The 18,845-nt window shown below is 44.2% G+C and overlaps 1 protein-coding gene across 1 annotated transcript in view; it reads right to left on the bottom strand.

Moving 5' to 3' along the window:
* The window catches only part of ANKRD26 (ankyrin repeat domain containing 26), a 173,887-nt gene that overhangs the window by 32,180 nt on the left and 122,862 nt on the right, over positions 1 to 18,845 (bottom strand). Inside the window, exons 33-36 of the mRNA XM_065405700.1 lie at positions 14,397 to 14,531; positions 4,509 to 4,621; positions 3,906 to 4,047; positions 193 to 483 (exon numbers count right to left, since the gene is read on the bottom strand). Of these exons, the coding sequence (XP_065261772.1) occupies positions 193 to 483; positions 3,906 to 4,047; positions 4,509 to 4,621; positions 14,397 to 14,531 (681 nt within the window). The remainder of the gene's footprint in view (positions 1 to 192; positions 484 to 3,905; positions 4,048 to 4,508; positions 4,622 to 14,396; positions 14,532 to 18,845) is intronic.

Genomic DNA, 18,845 nt, shown 5'->3' with positions numbered 1-18,845 from the left:
ACCGCGTTATATCCGAATTCGTGTTATAACGGGTTGCGTTACATCGAGGTAGAGGTGTATTTAGCTTTTATGATAAAAACAAAGCACCTAAAATAAAACACCTAAAATATAAATTTCAACTTGGAAATGAATATGGAATATAAAGCTTAAAGTACCAATATACAGCATATAGTAAGTAGCAAATATATTAACCTGCAAAAATAGATTGACTTCTTCTAGTTTTTGTCTTATTTCTTGTCTAGCTCGTTCTTCAATCTCTCTTTTATACTGTTCTATTTGACTGTGGTCCATCATATTAGTCTCTACTTGATGTTTGAGATTAGCTACTTCTCCTTCCAGCTGCCATTTGCTCTTCTCCAGCTTTTCATGATTCTTATGCAGTATCTTCATAGAAGACAACTGTTCTCGCAGATCACGATTTGTTGACTCTAACTGCGTAGATTTTTTTGACTCTATATCCAGCTTTTTGGAAAGTTCATCTGTCTGTACACATTGAAAAAGTTTAAACTCAATTATCAAACAGGAGTTCAAAATTTCTCTAAATTCAATGAAAGTCAGTGAAAAAAAATCAAGATAATTTTACAAGTTTGTAATTTTGCATTTAAAATGAATATAAATCATTCTAAACTTAGTAAAAGCAGATCTTTTAAATTATTTTTCATAGAACAGCTTAAGTCCTCTTCTTTCTCAACCTATATATAGTAGTTTGCAGAAATACTTTAAAAAAGAAAATAATTTAGGCCCCAAACCTACAAGCATTTTACCCATGCATGGGACCATTCATGTGCTCTAAAGTAAACAGGAGCATAAGAGATGGGGCCTTGTTATGTATCAAAAATGCTATGCAACCATTTAAAACTTGTAAAATTGGATTGTAGGAAGCCTTTTATGCTAGCAGAGAAATAATATACTTATGGTAAATCAAAAGGTAGTTTGCATATAAGAATTTAAAAGACAATGTGAGATCTTGCAGTAGGATCTGAAACCTGAATAAAACTCACTGGAAAAAAACAGTTAATCTTTTCTGTCATTACTGCATATTTTATGGTTTCCTTGTCCTTTTTAACATAAAAAAGGAAAATAGGAAAATAAATACTGTGTAAAAATATGTAGACAGTATCAAACAGACCTTCTTATTCCAACTGTACTGATATGTATAAACATAACTGCATGGAAGGGAATATATAAAAATCCCCTTCCTTGATGTTCAAATATAATTTTTACATTTTAACTGCAACAAAGTCATACAAATACTACTAATTTTATTTATAAAAATGCCCTGATGTGAAGGCACTCAAAGCACTAAATACATAATAAAAAAGGTACTTAATTTCTAAAACATAGTGCATTAGCAACAAAGCTAAACTCATAAAATAAGGGGAACAGACTGTAATAAGTTTGGCCCTACGTAGGAAGGGTGGAAATGTTTCTAAATATAAGCCAGATAGGGATAATAAAAGCTACTTCTAGGACACACTTTCAGGTGTTTAAGAATAGGGCAAGATGGGCTGAGACAGCTGTTAAGGGGAAATAAGTTCCACTCCCTATAGGCCCACATCATTGCCTGCTGACCTAAAATATGATGGTGGAATCCCCAAAATGCAGGTGACATCAGAGCCTTAACATGTGATAAGACTCAAGAAGATAGTTTGGAACAAAGCCAAGTATATTCAATGGCAAAAAACTACGTTAATGAAAGCTGCTTGGGGCATGTCGTCCCCATGCAGAACATTGAGTTGAGCAAAACTCAAAACTTCTGAAAAACAGGAAATGCAGTTAAGGTTGTCCACGCAACCTTAACTTTGCTCTCTTTCAGAAATGCCCCAATATGCCCTGTTAACACACATACCTTTACTTTAACACTCCCCAGTTGCTGAAATGTACAAGCTCCTTTTACAACTCATTCACTCTCACCAACAGAATTCCATCTAACACTATAGGTGGTGGTGGGGGGGGGGGAAGGTTGCCCACATCACCTTTGCTCTGTTCCCCTGGAGATGGCAGCAACCAATGGGAACTATTTGCATGCAGACAGTGTTAGGCTTACCTAGGGCATTTATTACAAAGGACATTGTCAGCAGTGAGGGGCAATGTGAAAGGATTCTAATGCTTTAATTATGTTTAAGTGAAAGTGATAGTTGAGATGATATCATGTGAGTAAGCACAAGGGAGTTGTAAAAGGCTGTGAAATAGGCTATGTCTCCACTATGGACCTTACAGCTGTAGTGGTGTGTTTATGGGACACATTGGGCATTGCTGAATGAGGGCAGAGAAATGTTGCATGGGCTTAACTGTGCATTTCCTGGTTTTCAGAAGTTTGAGTTTTGCTCAACTCAACATTCTGAAAGGGGACAACATACCACCAGGAAAAGATACATTGTTGATAGGAGTTAGTAGTCATGTAAACAGTTGTTCATATCCCATCCTGCAGTTTGCATACTGACTCAAATCAGCATGTGTCAGCAATCCCTATACTGTGGTGTACTCCACACTTTGCCACAAACTTCTCCAACCTTGTGGATGAGGAATCACCCAGAATCTACATGTTGGCACGCTGGCAGAACACATATTTCTCTTCCCTTAGCGGTCAAGTCACCTGCGCTGTCAGTTCTGTACTTCTGCACTATGTGTTTTAGGAAACACCACATTAATCTACTCCAAGATCAGGAAGTAGTCCTTTTCCCTCACCTCCCCAGAGGCTAGTAAAATGAGAAAATCTGTAAACAACCAATGCAAGGCTTGCCTATCATCCATCCTCACTGCCCACCACTCCTGTAACTGCAACCCCTCTTGTCCCTGTTCTTCTTGCCAATCCACAAGTCCTCTGTCGTCGACTCCTCCCCACCCAAAACAACAAATATTTTGCTTAAATCAGCTACTGACTATTCTGCTGTATTCACAGTAAACCTCCCCATAAAATACGAACACACGATATTATAACAGACAACTTGCAGCAAGCAGCATGAGTTATTAGATCTTTATTGCACTGGTGTACAAAGATTAGGACTAGAAACAACAGTGGAGGGCTGTTCACTGGTGCAATGGCATCAGCACATTCCCTCAAACTATCCAGACAAATATAAAATGGTTGCATAGAAACCCTCTCACGGTTTCTTCTTTACTGGGACATGTACATTATAATCCTTCCAGACTGCACAACTACGCAATTGAAGAAATGAACACTTTCTTAAATTCCCTAAAGACCTAGTGGATGCCGTCCACTATCGTAGATAATAACTGATCAATTGAGAACATTTTGAGCTGCATCACAGCAGTAGTTTTATCTCTGGCTCTGCGCAAAACACCTGACCTAGTAACTTTTTTAAAAACTGCTATCTTTTTCAGAACTTGTATCTCTGGAACTACGGTCTCAAATGATCCCAAATGTGGTCACTAACCCTACAATGTATTCCCGCAAAGCAATGCGAATTTCAAGAAAATCTGTGCAAACATGCAGATTTTAGAGCACTGTGAAACGTAATCCTTTAAGCAGGAAGGATAGAGGGATGATGGAGGGAAAGGGCCTCTCTACACATCCTCCTTCAGCACGGGAGTCTCTAAAAGATCTGAGGCATCCCATTCATCTCAATGTGTTCTTTTGAGTAGAATGAGAACATCCTATTGAGATGAATACAACCTGAAACAATAACTCTGAGATGTGTGAACTAGTCCATTTATGTCAGTGGATGTTCCCATCCCTCTCCTGAGTGCTTTTTAGAGCTTGTGAGATGCATGAGGATCTCATGAGGCTCTTCGGGTGAGGAGCTGATTGTTATTTCTTTACAATCTTTAACGAGAATAAAAACAACAAAAATCCCACTCAAAATGTAGCCACCACATTTATAGCAATTCTGAGAGGAATATATGAAGAATGAATGATGTGAGTTTCAAATATTAGAACCTACCTTTGTCCTTAATCTACTAACTTCATTGTCCATTTCAGAATATCTGTTCTTCAGTTCTCCCTGGAAACTAAACTGGGACACACACTCTCCATTCTCATATTCCTTTAGTTTCTTCTTAGCTGTTTTTAGAAGTTTCTTCATTCTGCATAGTAAATACAGTAGAAAGACAAACAGACTTGTTTATGTATTTTTAGAAACCATAGCCAAGCCCCTCAAACCCATTTTTAACGTATTTGATAGACAAATCTGAGGAATCATCCTCTCAGTCTCAGAAATCATTTTTAGGGCAAACTTCTGGCTGCCCCTATGAGGATGTCTGTAGGTGTAGGTCCTTTTATCTCCTTCCCTGCCCAAACAAGGACCCTTTTTCTCCTTCCCTGCCTGAAGAGTTGCATGGCAGCCTGGCTTACCATACCTGCTTACTGCACTTTGCAACAGGTGCTCAATTACAAAAGCGAACACCACTAAAAGTTCGGCATTATACAAGCAATTTGTGAGGTCAGTTGTGCAATCATTTTTCAGTTAAAGTTTAATTTTGTAAACAGAACAAAGTCACGTTTTAGTTTACTTGATATTTTCTTGAAAGTGCTGAAAAAACTGTACCCATTACATTCTTTTTGCAATTCACTGTTTCTCTTCATTTCTTGATCCAGCCGGACGTCCACTGATCGTTTTAACTCTACTAGCTTCTTCACTTTTTTCCTTTCACTCTCGAACTTTCAAAATGAAAAACAAACAAAAAACAAACATATACACGTTACTACATATAGTATTAATAGAAGTCTTCATTTGCTATATATGATACATACTGGAAGCAGACCTTCACATTCCTTATAGAGAAGCTGGAATACATCTTTGTTTTAAAATGTTGATGTTTTAATATAAAATTCTATTAAACATATATTCATGGCCAATTAGGAAGCAGATACAACTGATGTTAAGTCTTGTTAACCTTATTAATTCACTGTTCATTATTATTAAATATTATTTATTTCAGTGTTGCTCACATTGTGATAGGTGCTGTCATATTGAAACTCTACGGTTGTCATTAGCTGCTGTTCTTCCAGATGTAGAAAGTATATTTCATCTCCTTATCTAAAAATTAGATTTTGTCTTGCATCCCTCCAGTATGGACTGAAATGAATAGGCTACTTTCTTCTCTGTTCTCACTCAGGAAATGGGATCAAATTGCCACAATGGAATTTTGGCACCTCCTGCAGTAGCAAGAGATAAAGACTATCAGCCCCAAAACTTGATTATAGAGTGGGCTTTCCAGAGTAGGGAAGATCTTCATAGAAATCCGTATTTCAGGAAATATATGGGGAAAAGTTGCCATTTTATGTTTAACTTTGCCACATCAGAGACTAATGGGTTTCATCTAACAGTAACCCAGTAGACTCAGAGAAGGCACTATCATGTGACTGAAACATGTGTTTTCTGGGATTACCACACTAAAATCTTCAAAATGGTGATGCCTAGTGGACAAGTGTGGACTGAGCACTGTGTTGCTTTCTGGAAGATCTCTAGCACCACAGCAGACTCCTGTTTGGATCAAGAAGCTACTATGACTCTCACTAAACATCCTTTGACCCTGCAAAAGACTTAAGCAATATAAGTTCATAGTCACTTAGCTGGAGTGGAACAAGAAATTGGCTGCCCTCTCCAGGAATTTACCCATACTTGTGGGCTCAGTTTAGCATTTGTTACATTAATCTCACTCACGGTTGACATTTTCAGGGTCCTGGTGGGAGACATCTATTGGGGGAGGTCATGATCATGGAGATGGTGCCTTAGGTAACATGGGTCAATCCCATGGAGGCTTTTGAAGATGAGGGCTGAAATTTTAAATTTGTCCCCAGTATTTAACAATGAGTTAGTGAGAGGGGAGCATTACGGTGATGTACTCTTGGAGGCCTGTGGCTCTGTAAGCAGGCTGTTATGTTCTGAACTAATCAATATATTTTTTTAAAATAATTTCATTCCTAGTTAAGTCCAGTCCAGTAACCAAGCCTGGAGAGCATAAATGATTAGTCTGAATATAATGGGTTTTGGCCAGCAGTAGGTGGGAAAAGGATTTTTTTTTGGTAAAAAAAATAAAATAAAAATTGTTGTGGCTAATGAGGTATCCAGCGCAATGAGGAGACCAGGTGAACATGTACACCATTTCCATGATCTGAGGGGAGACACCCTCAAAGAAGCATGATGTCATGGAGATGGCAAGTTCTTGAAAGTTTCTGTCCCTCTCTGATATCAGCCCCATCTCTGTCCTTCTGGATTCAGTTTCAGTCAGCTGCTACTCTTCATCCATCCATCCCAGAGCTGGAAAACTGTGCTGCTTGAATCTGATGTGGTACTTGTGACTTTCCTGATGGATGGAGGAAGGGAAAGCTTGACCTTGAACTACAGGTCACTTTTGTTTTCTTGGCATTCATGTGATTATCCTAATATGGTTTCCATCATGAGGCAGCAGGCCCTTAAGCTTCTGTTGTACCTATTTCCGAAGGCCAAACACTTGCCACAGCAATCCATGACTATAGGCATCTGGTTCCAGAGGCAGTTGCTCTTACTGCGGTATCTGCAATATCAAGCAACTTTTCAACTACCTTGATAACATTTCTGAATTCTTTCTGGTCTTCTTCAAGGAAAGAATATATGATGTGGCAAGACTTGCTCCACATTTTGTATTCATAGTAGCTCATATGAGACTGGTAGTTTCCTATGCAAGTAGCAAACTATTTTTTTCTGAAGGAAACCAGCATCTGGAATTATGGCAAGGCAATAGAGAGAATGGTTACCTGTGTTGTAACTGTTGTTCTTCCAGATGTGGTTGCACATATGTATTCCACTGAGGTATGCGCTTGCCCAACAAGCTGCAACCAGAGTTTTCTGAAGCAGTACCCATCAGGACAGTGCATGTGCCCTGAACCTCCCCATAACCCTTCCTGAAGCTCCTTAAGTGCAGTGCCACCTCAACACCCCTTCAGTTCCTTTACAATGGAATATGGTGGCTCAGTACTCCAATGCAGATGGGACAGAAGGCGGGCCCTGGCATACATGTGTGCAACTATATCTCTAAAGGACAACTGTTACAATACAGGTATGTAACTGTTTTTTCTTTTTTGAGTGGTTGCGCACACATATTTCACTCAGATGACTCACAAGCAGTACTGTTAGGAGGTGAGACTTGGAGTCTACTTAAATAATGATTGCAATATTGCTTTCCTAAAGTTGCAGCAGATCCTGAAGCAGTTGTGATGGCATAATTATGAGTGAAGGTATGCTTCCAAGGAGGACCAAGTAGCAGCCCTACAGATATCCAATATAGAAGTGTTTCTCAGAAAAGCTACCGAGGTAGCTTGAGCTCTTGCTGAATGGGCCAATAGTCTCTGTGGAGGAGGTGTATTTGCTATCCTGTACATCATTATGATACAGGAAGTAACCCATCTAGAACGTGTCCATGCTGAAACAGCTTGGCCTCTCACTCGGTCAGAATACAAAACAAAGAGCCAAGCCAAGGGGACAACCTGACACATCACAGCCATTAAACATAAAATCATAGAACTGGAAGGGACCTCGAGAGATCATCTAGTCCAGTCCCCTGCACTCGTGGCAGGACTAATTATCTAGACCACTCCTGACAGGTGTTTGTTAACCTGCTCTTAAAAATCTCCAATGATGGAGATTCCACAACCTCCCTAGGCAATTTATTCCAGTGCTTAACCACCCTGACAGTTAGGAAGTTTTTCCTAATGTCCAACCTAAACCTCCCTTGTTGCAATTTAAGACCATTTCTTAAACAATTTTTCTTCCTCCTCCTTATGACAACCTTTTACATACTTGAAAACTTATCATATCCCCTCTCAGTCTTCTCTTTTCCAAATTAAATAAACCACAGTTTTTCAATCTTCCCTCATAGGTCATGTTTTCTAGACCTTTAATCATTTTTGTTGCTTTTCTCTTGACTCTCTCCAATTTGTTCACATCCTTCCTGAAATGTGGCACCCAGAACTGGACACAGTATTCCAGCTGAGGCCTAATCAGAGTGGAGTAGAGCGGAAGAATTACTTCTTGTGTCTTGCTTACAACACTCCTGCTAATACATCCCAAAAGGATGTTTGCTTTATTTTGCAAGAGCATTACCCTGTTGACTCATATTTAGCTTGTGGTCGACTATGACCCCCAGATCCTTTTCCGCAGTACTCCTTCCTAGTCAGTCATTTCCCTTTTTGTATGTGTGCAACTGATTGTTCCTTCCAAAATGGAGTACTTTGCATTTGTCCTTATTGAATTTCATCCGATTTATTTCAGACCATTTCTCCAGTTTGTCCAGATCATTTTGAATTTTAATCCTATCCTCCAAAGCACTTGCAACCCCTCCCAGCTTGGTATCGTCCGCAAACTTTCTAAGTGTACTCTGTATGCCATTATCTAAATCATTGATGAAGATATTGAACAGAACCGGACCCAGAATTGATCCCTGTGGGACCCCACTCGTTATGCACTTCCAGCCTGACTATGAACCACTGATAACTACTCTCGGAGAACGGTTGTCCAACCAGTTTTGCACCCATCTTATAGTAGCTCCATCTAGGTTGCATTTCCCTAGTTTATGAGAAGATCATGTGAGACAGTATCAAAAGCTTTACTAAAGTCAACATATACCATGTCTACCACTTCCCCCCTATCTATAAGGCTTGTTACCGTGTCAAAGAAAGGTATCAGGTTGGTTTGACATAATTTGTTTTTGACAAATCCATGCTGACTGTTACTTATCACCTTATCTTCTAGATGTTTGCAAATTGATTGCTTAATTATTTGCTCCATTATCTTTCCGGGTACAGAAGTTAAGATGACTGGTCTGTAATTTCCTGGGTTGTCCTTATTTCCCTTTTTATAGATGAGCACTATATTTGTCCTTTTCCAATCTTCTGGAATCTCTCCTGTCTTCCATGACTTTTCAAAGATAATCGCTAATGGCTCAGATATCTTCTCAGTCAGCTCCTTGAGTATTCTAGGATGCATTTCATCAGGCCCTGGTGACTTGAAGACATCTAATTTGTCAAAGTAATTTTTAACTTGTTCTTTCCCTATTTTAGCCTCTTCTGATCCTACCTCATTTTCACTGGCATTCATAAAGTGGTATGTTTTCTTTACTAGGATGAAAAAAACTAAACTATCCCTTTTAAAAATCTATCAATCTTTACATCCTTCCCACACCAGTGTTGGCACATAGAGAGGAATGGAAAAGACTTGTTTCCACCCTGTCATTTGCTGCTGGTTCCATTTGCTCTGTGAATAGAGATCAACTATTTTACCCTCTCTGCTAAGAGCTCTTCTTAAGGTTTCTCTTGGGTGCCTTTGTTTCCTCACACCAGATGGTTTCTACTTGACAGCTTCATGTGGATGTCTGTCTTGGCATTTGGAGTATATGCCCCAGATCTGTCCAGCACTTCCTTCTGATACTGATGGAAACAAGTTGCTTGTTGGCGATTTCTCAGATCTCTGCTGGTGATGAAGTCTTTCCAACTAATGTCCAGAATCTTTCACAGGTAGAGGAGACATAGCTGGCTCCCAGTCTGGCTGACTCCCAGTCTGGTCCAGTGAGCCCCCTCCAAACGGTTGCACTTACTGGAGCCGCTGGTCTGCCACTTGAGCCTTGCAGCAGCTGCAGCACAGCAGTTGCTCAATGCATACCATGCTCACAGTTGCACTTGCCCTACTATGACTTTCACTGTCTGCTCCAAGCCCTGCTCCCACTCTAGCCTCAGTCTCCCGGTCCATTCTGGTTTCTGACTCCTTGCTCCGACTCTTGGCTACGTTCCTGACTACGACTCTGGCTTACCCTTCAGCTTAGGCTTTGACTTCTGACTCGGGTTCTAACCTTTAGCTTGTCCCCTTGACCCTGACTCCAGCTTCACCTTTGGACTAGTGACTGATCCATGGATCTTCACTTGCCATTACCCAAACTGCCACCACAACCACCAGGCAAAGTCCTGTTCCACTCACTAGGTTGGCCGCACACACCCTGACAGCTTGCAGTTTGAACAGCCCACAAAAAACCAGACGTAGGGAGGGCATGGGCTTAATGACATGGAGGTTGCTTCTGGAACAATCATAGTGGGAGCCCCACTCAACCTCATGGACTTAGTAGGCGCCTTATAGGAAAAACAAGCCCAGTTTGCTGCACTTCGAGAATAGAATGCAGTCCTGTAGGCCTAGGTGCAGGCTCACGAAATCCAGGCCCAGGTGACTGCACTACAGAACTGGAATGCCAGCCTCCAGACCCAGGTGCAAACCCAGGCAGTGGCTAAAGTCCCTTCGACTCTCACACCTATTATCTGTGAGTCCAACGTTCCCCTACCGGACAAGTTCAATGGGGACTGGACCAAATTCCAGGGATTCTTGAATCAATGTCACTTTGTTTGTACTGCAACCACAATAATACCCCATAGATTGCTCTCGGACTAGGAATCGTGATTATTTGGCTTACTGGAGAGGCTCTGGGGTGGGCTTACCCACTATGGGAGATGTTTAGCCTTCTTTTCAAACATTTTGAGACAATGGAAGATATTTTTGACAACCTTAACAGAGAGCACATTGCAGAGTCTGTGCTCCATGCCCTTCAGCAGGGGTCCCGGTCCATTGCCAGATACACTGCTAAGTTTTGATGCCTGGCAGCCAATACCTGCTGGAACCAGGCTGCATAATGACACCGCTTCTGGTAAGAACTCAGTGATTCTATTAGAGATGAATCAGGGGCACTGAGTGGCTCTGACTGATCTGTGCATCAATATTGATGGCCGACTAACAGAACGAGGCCAGGAAAAGCAGCGCATCCCCCGACCCTTACTGAATCAGACCCGTCTGTCCTATGCAACTCCAGGTAGTCTACAATACCCCGAGCCAATGTAGATTGACCAAATTCAACCCTGCCTCTCCATCAATGAAAATAAGTGATCCTGGGCTCTAGGACTGTGCCTGTACTGTGGCAAATGTTTGCATTTTGTGGTGGGCTGCTGACCAAGAACCACCATCCCTCTGAGTCAGGAAATCCCAGAACCCAGCCCCAGTAGCAGGGCCAGATCTGGGTCAGTACTTCACTCTGCCAGCCCGTGAGCTGCTCTGCCACTGCACTGCTGGAATCCAGACAATCCCCAACCAGCGGACCACTCCACTTCATCTTCTCCTTGGCACCTGGTGATGCCTGTCCTCTGCTTGGAGGCCCTGGTTGACTTGGGTACGTACGGTAACTTAATTGACTAGGAAGTTGTCAAGGATCATCGGACCCCTACCCTCCACAAGGACTTCCCCTTCTCGAGTGCGTCGAGACCATTGATGGGTCACCCCTCTCTTTAGGGCCCATCACATATCAAATGGCATCCCAGGAGGTCATCATCATCAGCAGTCAGTAGGAAATCATGCAGTTTGGGTTGATCCACGCCTCACATTCACTTATTTACGCTCTCTTTGAGCCAAAGCTACAAGCCCTCCAGGAATATCTAGAGGAAAAACCCAGATGGGATTTTATTCATCCCTCCACCTCTCCAGCTGGCACCTCTATATTCTTGATAGCCAAGAAGGATGGCTCTCTCCAACTCTGCGTTGATTACTGGGCACTAAATCAAATCATGGTGCGCAATTGATATCCTCTTCCCTTTATTAATGTGCTTGGAGAGACTCTACTTAGCTCGGATCCTTACAAAATTAGACCTTCATGAAGCATATAACTTGCTCAGAATATGGTAAGGGGGTGAGTGAAAGACAGACATTTTGAATATTTGGCTATGCTGTTTGGCCTCTGTAATGCCACCGCTACCTTCCAGCATTTTATGAATGAAGTCTTTAGGGATATTCCATCAGTTCATGGTCACCTATTTAGCTGACATTCTCATTTTCTCTGAAAATCAAGAGCTCTGTATCTGTATCATTCTAGACTGGCTTAGTCAGAACCAACTCTATGCCAAGTCAGAAAAATGTGAATGTGACAAGAACACGGTGGAGTTTCTGGGTTATGTCGTATCCCTGGCAGGACTCACTATGGACTCCTGCAAGGTAGCGGTGATTACAGCCAAGTCCTTCTTTGAATGGTTCCAGTCTGTCTTATGAGTCCTTATTTGGGGAAGACCTAGAGAGGAAGAACAACCCCTCTTTCTCACAGGAGAAGAGTCCAAGTCCAGGGGTCTGTCCAAAACCACTATAGCCTTGGTAGTGAACTGTGTACAGGTGGCAGGATATTCAAATGAGGGCCCTGGGGCAGAGAAGAGTCTCACTGCTTGTTCCATGAAGTGTTGCTTGAGGCACAGATCTCTGGAAAACTGTGTTCTTCTTTTGAAAGAATGGCTGATACTGCACCTTTCTTTAACGTATCCCTCACAAAAACTCAAAAGATAGCACACGTAGAGGGCACTATTTGAGACACACACCTCACAACAGGCAGTGCTTAAAGCTCAGTGAGTGCTGCATGCCATCGATGCCTAGCACTGAAAGCCAAGTCCTAAATACTTTAAAAACAAAAATAAAATCATAAAGGAAGCCTAACTACTGGGTACTAACTGCTAAGTAACTATTTACAAAAAAGGCAGAGATCTGCTCACTGACTATGCAGAGAAAAAAACATGAGGTAAACTACAAAGAGCGCTCTGACTCAGGCCACGAGCAGTGAGAAGGAACTGACTACGGGTGTGGTGGCATCCCCGCTCTCCCAACATAGCCTCAGGAGAGGCCATGAGGAGGCGTAGGGCACATGCACCATCTCAACAGGTACTGCTGCAGAAAACAGTCTGGCTCCTGTGCACCAGGCGCGCACACACACACACACACACACATACACACAGGGCCAGATTTACACCTTAGGCGCCCCTAGGCACAGCATTTTCAGTGCCCCCCTGCCTACAGTGGACCTATGTGTAGGGGTCCTGGCCAATTTGAGGGCCTACATAAAAATGGGTGCCTAAGCCTTGGAAGAACCGCTGGGTGGAAGCCCTGAGCCTGGTGCCCCGAGCCCAGGCAGGAGCGGCGTGGGGGGCGGAAGCTCCGAATCTGGGTGTCCATAGCCCCGGCAGCATTGGGGGGAGGCAGAAGCTTCAAGCCTGGGTGGCGTAAGTCCTGGCTGCAGGCACGGGGGCCGAAGCCTTGAGCCCCAGCTGCAGCCACTGGGCAGAAGCCCTGAGCCTGGGCCGGCTGGAGCTATGGAGGGCTGAAGCCCTGAGCTTGGGCACCCAAAGCCCCATGGCAGGAGCAGGAGGGAGGGTGGAAGCCTCCGCCCAGGCAGAAGCTAATCTTAATACCTGGCTATTGCAACACATTGCCTGGCAACTCTGAAAAGAGACTCCTGAGGGCTTCCATAAAAATACACAGTGTTCCCATATAAAACACATTTGGAGGGAATTTGGCTATAAACCAACATTTCAGTGGTCTCATTTACAGATGAGCTACAGGTACTAAATATGTGGAAGAGGACATAAGTCTCATTAGTCTCAAGAAGAATCCGACTGAGACAGAGGCTGTTCTAAGATTGGAACAGATTGGTGAATGTCCTTGAATCTCTTTCCTGAAAGAAAGATTTTGGCCAGAGCCAAGTCCAGGATGACTCTGTGAAGGATAATCTTAGGTAGGAACAAAAATGAAATTATCCCAATTTAGATGGACAGCTAAGGATTGGAACAGTGTCATGTTGAAGAAATGTTTTAATGCTTATTGAGACAGTAAACAATTAAACCTTATTGAACAATAAAACCTCTTTAACAATTTTTATTGTTTCACAGGAAACTGGCAAGACAAAGGAGTATGGAACAGGATATGTCAGAAAATACAGAAACCCCAGTTGATAAAGGTACCTTCTGAGTTGTGGCCAGGATCAAGGTTGATGTTGTTCCAAGGTTTAGTGACTTTTGGAAAATGAAAATTTTTGATGGTCATTTTTAATAAATTTACCTGCACAGAAAGTACTAATAAGGGGAAACTTGTTTTTATTTATTTTAAACTAAAAAGTATAGCTGAGACAGCCATCAAGATTTCCCGGGAACTCCTCCAGTCTTACTGCATACAGTGAAACTGAAAGCTGATGATATATAAGGGATTGCTGTGGTTCCTCTCCAGAAGTGGTGCACAAAACACATTAGTGAAGTCAATGGTTGTAGAACTACAGAGCTATGTGACTTTCTTGGCAATCTAACACAAAGAGCATACACTCAAGAATGTGGATCTATTATATGTTGTAGCTTTAGAGAATCTGACAGTTACTGGCTATCATATCATCATATCATATAATATGCCACATCACCCCTCAAGAGACACAAAATATTCCAGATTTTTAAGAGGCTCTCCGCCTTCTGTTATAAAATTGTCAGTTGACTTCACAGAATTTGTATGCCACTGTAAGCATGAATTTCACAGGATACTAAGAAGGGTGACATAAAATGAAAATGTAACTATTTAAAATACAGATATAGCTTAAAACTGACAAATTATTTGGGTATTTTTTTGACTTACTTGTTCCAACATCTCAGCCTTTTCCCTGTCAAGTTGAGATAGACGAACTCCAAGTCTGGATCTGGACTTCAACTCCTCCTCCCACAGATTATGTGTATCTTTTGCAGTCATTGATAGCATGGTTTGTTTTTGGACCTACAGAGTAAGCATTTGCACAGAACAAAAATGTAACAAACAAATGTCAAGATTATTGTCAGGCTGGAAGTTATAAAAATTTTAGTCACATATGAAGGCCCTAATTATCAGTACAGTAACTCCTTGCTTAACATTGTAGTTACGTCCCTGAAAAACTATACTTTAAGCGAAACGATGTTAAGCGAATCCAATTTCCCCATAAAAATGAATGTAAATGTGGGGCGGGGGAGAGTGGGTTAGGTTCCAGGGAAACATTTATTGCCAGACAAAAGTGTATGTGTGTGTGTATGTATATATATATATATATATATACACACACACATACACACACACACACACACACACACAGTATAAGTTTTAAACAAACAATTTAATATGTACACAGCAGTGATGATTGTGAAGCTTGGTTGAGGTGGTGAAGTCAGAGGGGGGGAAGAGGGTGGGATATTTCCCAAGGAATGCCTTACTGCTAAATGATGAACTAGCACTCGGCTGAGCCCTCAAGTGTTAACACATAGTTGTTAATGTAGCCTCACACTCTACAAGGCAGCAGGAATGGAGGGAGGAGACACAGCATGGCAGACAGAGACAGAGGAACACACCGTGAGAGAGAGAGAGAGAGTGTGTGTGTGTGTGTGTGAGAGAGAGACAGAGAGAGAGAAAGAGAGACATGGACCGTGTGTGTGTGTGAGAGAGAGAGATGCGCATTGCCCCTTTAAGTACACTGACCCCACTCTAAGTACACTGCAGGAGGCACCTCGGAGCAGCTCCAAGGCAGAGGGCAGGAGCAGCACATGGCAGTGATGAGGGACACCTGAACTGCCCGGCAACTGATAGCCTGCTGGGCAGCTGCCGCACAGGGAACTTAGGGGAGCTGATAGGCGGTCTGCTGGTCCACCCTGGTTCCAAGCCCCCACCAGCTAGCTCCAACGGGCTGCTCTTTCTGCAAGCAGTGGACAAAGCAGGCGGCTGCCAAAGAACGTTATAAGGGAGCATTGCGCAACTTTAAACAAGCATGTTCCCTAATTGATCAGCAACATAACAATGAAACAACGTTAACCGGGACGACATTAAGTGAGGAGTTACTGTACCTGTCTTTTTATCTGCTAATTTCTCTCTTAAGAAGCCCATCCAACAATCTATAACAAGAGGGCTGTCTTGTTACTTATGACCAGGAGGCAGCAACAAAGAAATTAGAGGAACAAACCCATAGGGGCCCACTCCAACTCAACTCTCCAGAATGAGGTCTTCCATAGCTGGAGATCATATGAAGTATAAAGTTAACTCAAGAAAGAAAACTAAAAGAAACACTGGGAGAACTGGTGGATAGAAATGGCATGCCGTATTATATATCTAGAGAAAAATCAGCAGGTGAAATTTCTCTATGTCTAATAGAAGGCAGGCATTGATGATTAGAAGCAAAAATATATAAACACTCACTCCAACCACTCACACAAATTTTAATATTATGTACAGATTTCCTGTCAGCCCTACACCAACCTACAAGACTTCTGCTAAAGGCTGCATCAAAAGAAGGCAAACTTATACAGCCTGGTAAAACTGTGGATACTTGATCATGATGTAAACTTGCAAATTTCTTGCATGGGTCCCTTACACTTACTTACAAAGTTGCTGTAGACTGACTGAATGGTAATAATGCCTCTGCTTTTTGGCAAGGAGAAACTCCTTATATTGTAGGCTTCCCCAACAATTCCTGATCCACTTAGAGATAGAAAAAAAGACAGTTACCTTTTCCGTAACTGAGATGTGTTGCTCATGTCCATTCCATATTAGGTAGGTGTGCTTGCCACGTGCACCGGTGCCGGACGTTTTTCCCTCAGTGGTATCCGTAGGGGACCGGTTCTGGTGCTCCCTAGAGCAGCGCGCACATGCCATGGTATAAGGGGCGCCAATGGCTCCCCCCACCCTCAGTTCCTCCTAGCCGGAAACTCCAACAGTGGGGAAGGAAAGTGGGTTATGGAATGGACATGAGCAACACACCTCAAAGAATACCAGTTACGGAAAAGGTAACCGTCTTCTTCAAGTGCTTGCTCGTGTCCATTCCATATTAGGTGACTCTCAAACAGTGCCAATAGAGGCAGATAGGAGTTCACGGGGATGTGTAGATTGCAACACAGCTCTGCCGAACCCAACATCGTCTGTGGCTTGCTGAGTGATGGTGTAGTGCACCATGAATGTGTGAACTGAAGACCACGTCGCAGCTCTGCAAATGTCCTGAATGGGAACATGCGCCAGGAAGGCCGCCGAGGACGCCTGAATTCTGATCGAGTGGGCCCTCACAATTGGCAACGGATGGACCTGTGCCAGCTCATAACCGGTCCAGATGCAGGAGGTGATCCAGTTAGAAATCCTCTGCGATGACACCGGAAGGCCCTTCATGCGGTCTGCTGTCACGATGAAGAGCTGAGTCAACCTGCAGAAGGGCTTAGTACGCTCCAGGTAAAACGCCAAGGCACATCTGACGTCCAGGGCATGCAGCCTCCTTTCCTCCCCAGTGGTGTGCGGCTTCGGACAAAACACCGGGAGGAAGAAGTCCTGGTTAACATGGAAGGAAGACACCACCTTCGGCAGAAAGGCTGGATGGGGTCACAGTTGAACTTTGTTCCTGTAGAACACTGTATACAGCAGCTCCAATGTCAGGGCTTTAAGCTCCAACACTTGTCTCATGGATGTTATCGCCACAAGGAATGCGACCTTCAATGACAGGTGGGAGATGGAGCAGGAGCCCATAGGCTCCAAGGACTGGCCCGTGAGCCTAGAAAGAACCAAGTTAAGGTCCCACTATGGGACAGGTGCCCGGGCCAGCGGGAAGCGTCTCTCGAGGCCTCTCAGGAATCGGACTGACATGTCGTGTGAAAACACTATCTGACCTTGGATTGGCGGGTGAAAAGCGGAGATAGCTGCAAGGTGTACTCTGATGGAAGGGAGGGCCAGCCCCTGGTACTTAAGATGGAGCAGATAATCTAAGATAGACTTCAAGAGGAGCGCGTTGGAGAGATGGTACACTCAGATGCCCAGTGGGAGAACCTTGTCCATTTAGCCAGGTAGGTTGCTCTAGTGGAAGGCTTCCTGCTTTCCAAAAGGATTTGCTGGACCTCGTTAGAGCAGGCCCGCTCCTCCAAGTTCAACCACGCTGCATCCACACCGTGAGGTGAAGGGGGGCGAGGCTGCGGTGTAGGAGACGCCTGTGATCCTGTGAGAGCAGATCCAGTCGGTTGGGACAGGGACAGGGAGCAGCCACTGCCAGGTCCATCAGTGTGCCGAATCAATGTTGGCGCGGTCACACTGGGGCAACCATGATGACTTCAGTCTTGTCTCTCTTGACCTTTGACAGGACTCTGCTGATGAGCGGGATTGTACTATCTATCCCCATTTTACATATGGAGAAAATGAAGCACATTCTAACACAGGGGCGGGCAAACTTTTTGGCCTGAGGGCCACATCGGGTTTCCAAAATTGTATGGAGGGCTGGTTAGGGGAGGCTGTGCCTCCCCAAACAGCCAGGCGTGGCCTGGCCCCTGCCCCCTATCCAATCCCCCCGCTTCTCACCCCCTGAAGGCCCCCCCGGGACTCCTGCCCCATCCAACCCCCCCGTTCCCTGACGGCCCTGCCCCCGGAACCCTTGCCCCATCGACCCCTCCCTGTCCCCTGACCACTCCCGGAACCCCTCCCCCTGACTGCCCCCCCGCCACCCCATCCAACCCCCCCCGGGATTCCTGCCCCCATTCAAGCCCCCCATTTCCCGCCCTCTGACCACCCCGACCCCCATCCACACCCCTGACCACCACCCCGAACTCCCCTGCCCTCTATCCAACCCCCCCGTTCCCTGCCCCCTCACCGCGCTGCCTGGAGCACCGGTGGCTGGCGGTGCTACAGCCGCGCCACCCAGAGCACCAGGACAGGCAACCGCGCCGCCCAGCTGGAGCCAGCCACACCACCGTGCAGCACAGAGCACCGGGTCAGGCCGCGGCTCTGCAGCTGCGCTGCCCGGCAAGAGCTCGCAGCCCCGCCACTCATAGCATTGCATCGGTGGCGCAGTGAACGGAGGCTGCGGGGGAGGGGGCTAGTCTCCCAGGCCAGGAGCTCAGGGGCTGGGCATGAGGGTCCTGTGGGCTGGATGTGGCCCGCGGGCTGTAGTTTGCCCACCTCTGTTCTAACATGTTCAAGATGACATGGCAATCCACAGCTGAGACAAGAACAGAAAGTTTCCCACATTCCACTCCTGTGCCTTAACTACATAAGCATTTCTTCCCTATAGGCCACAAAACACATTATGCATGAAACTGTTCATGT

The sequence above is a fragment of the Emys orbicularis genome, chromosome 1 (genome assembly GCF_028017835.1).
Source record: "Emys orbicularis isolate rEmyOrb1 chromosome 1, rEmyOrb1.hap1, whole genome shotgun sequence".
NCBI classification, from domain to species: Eukaryota; Metazoa; Chordata; order Testudines; family Emydidae; genus Emys; species Emys orbicularis.
Note: the sequence above shows the minus strand (reverse complement) of the source record. Positions and strands in the feature narration are given on the sequence as shown.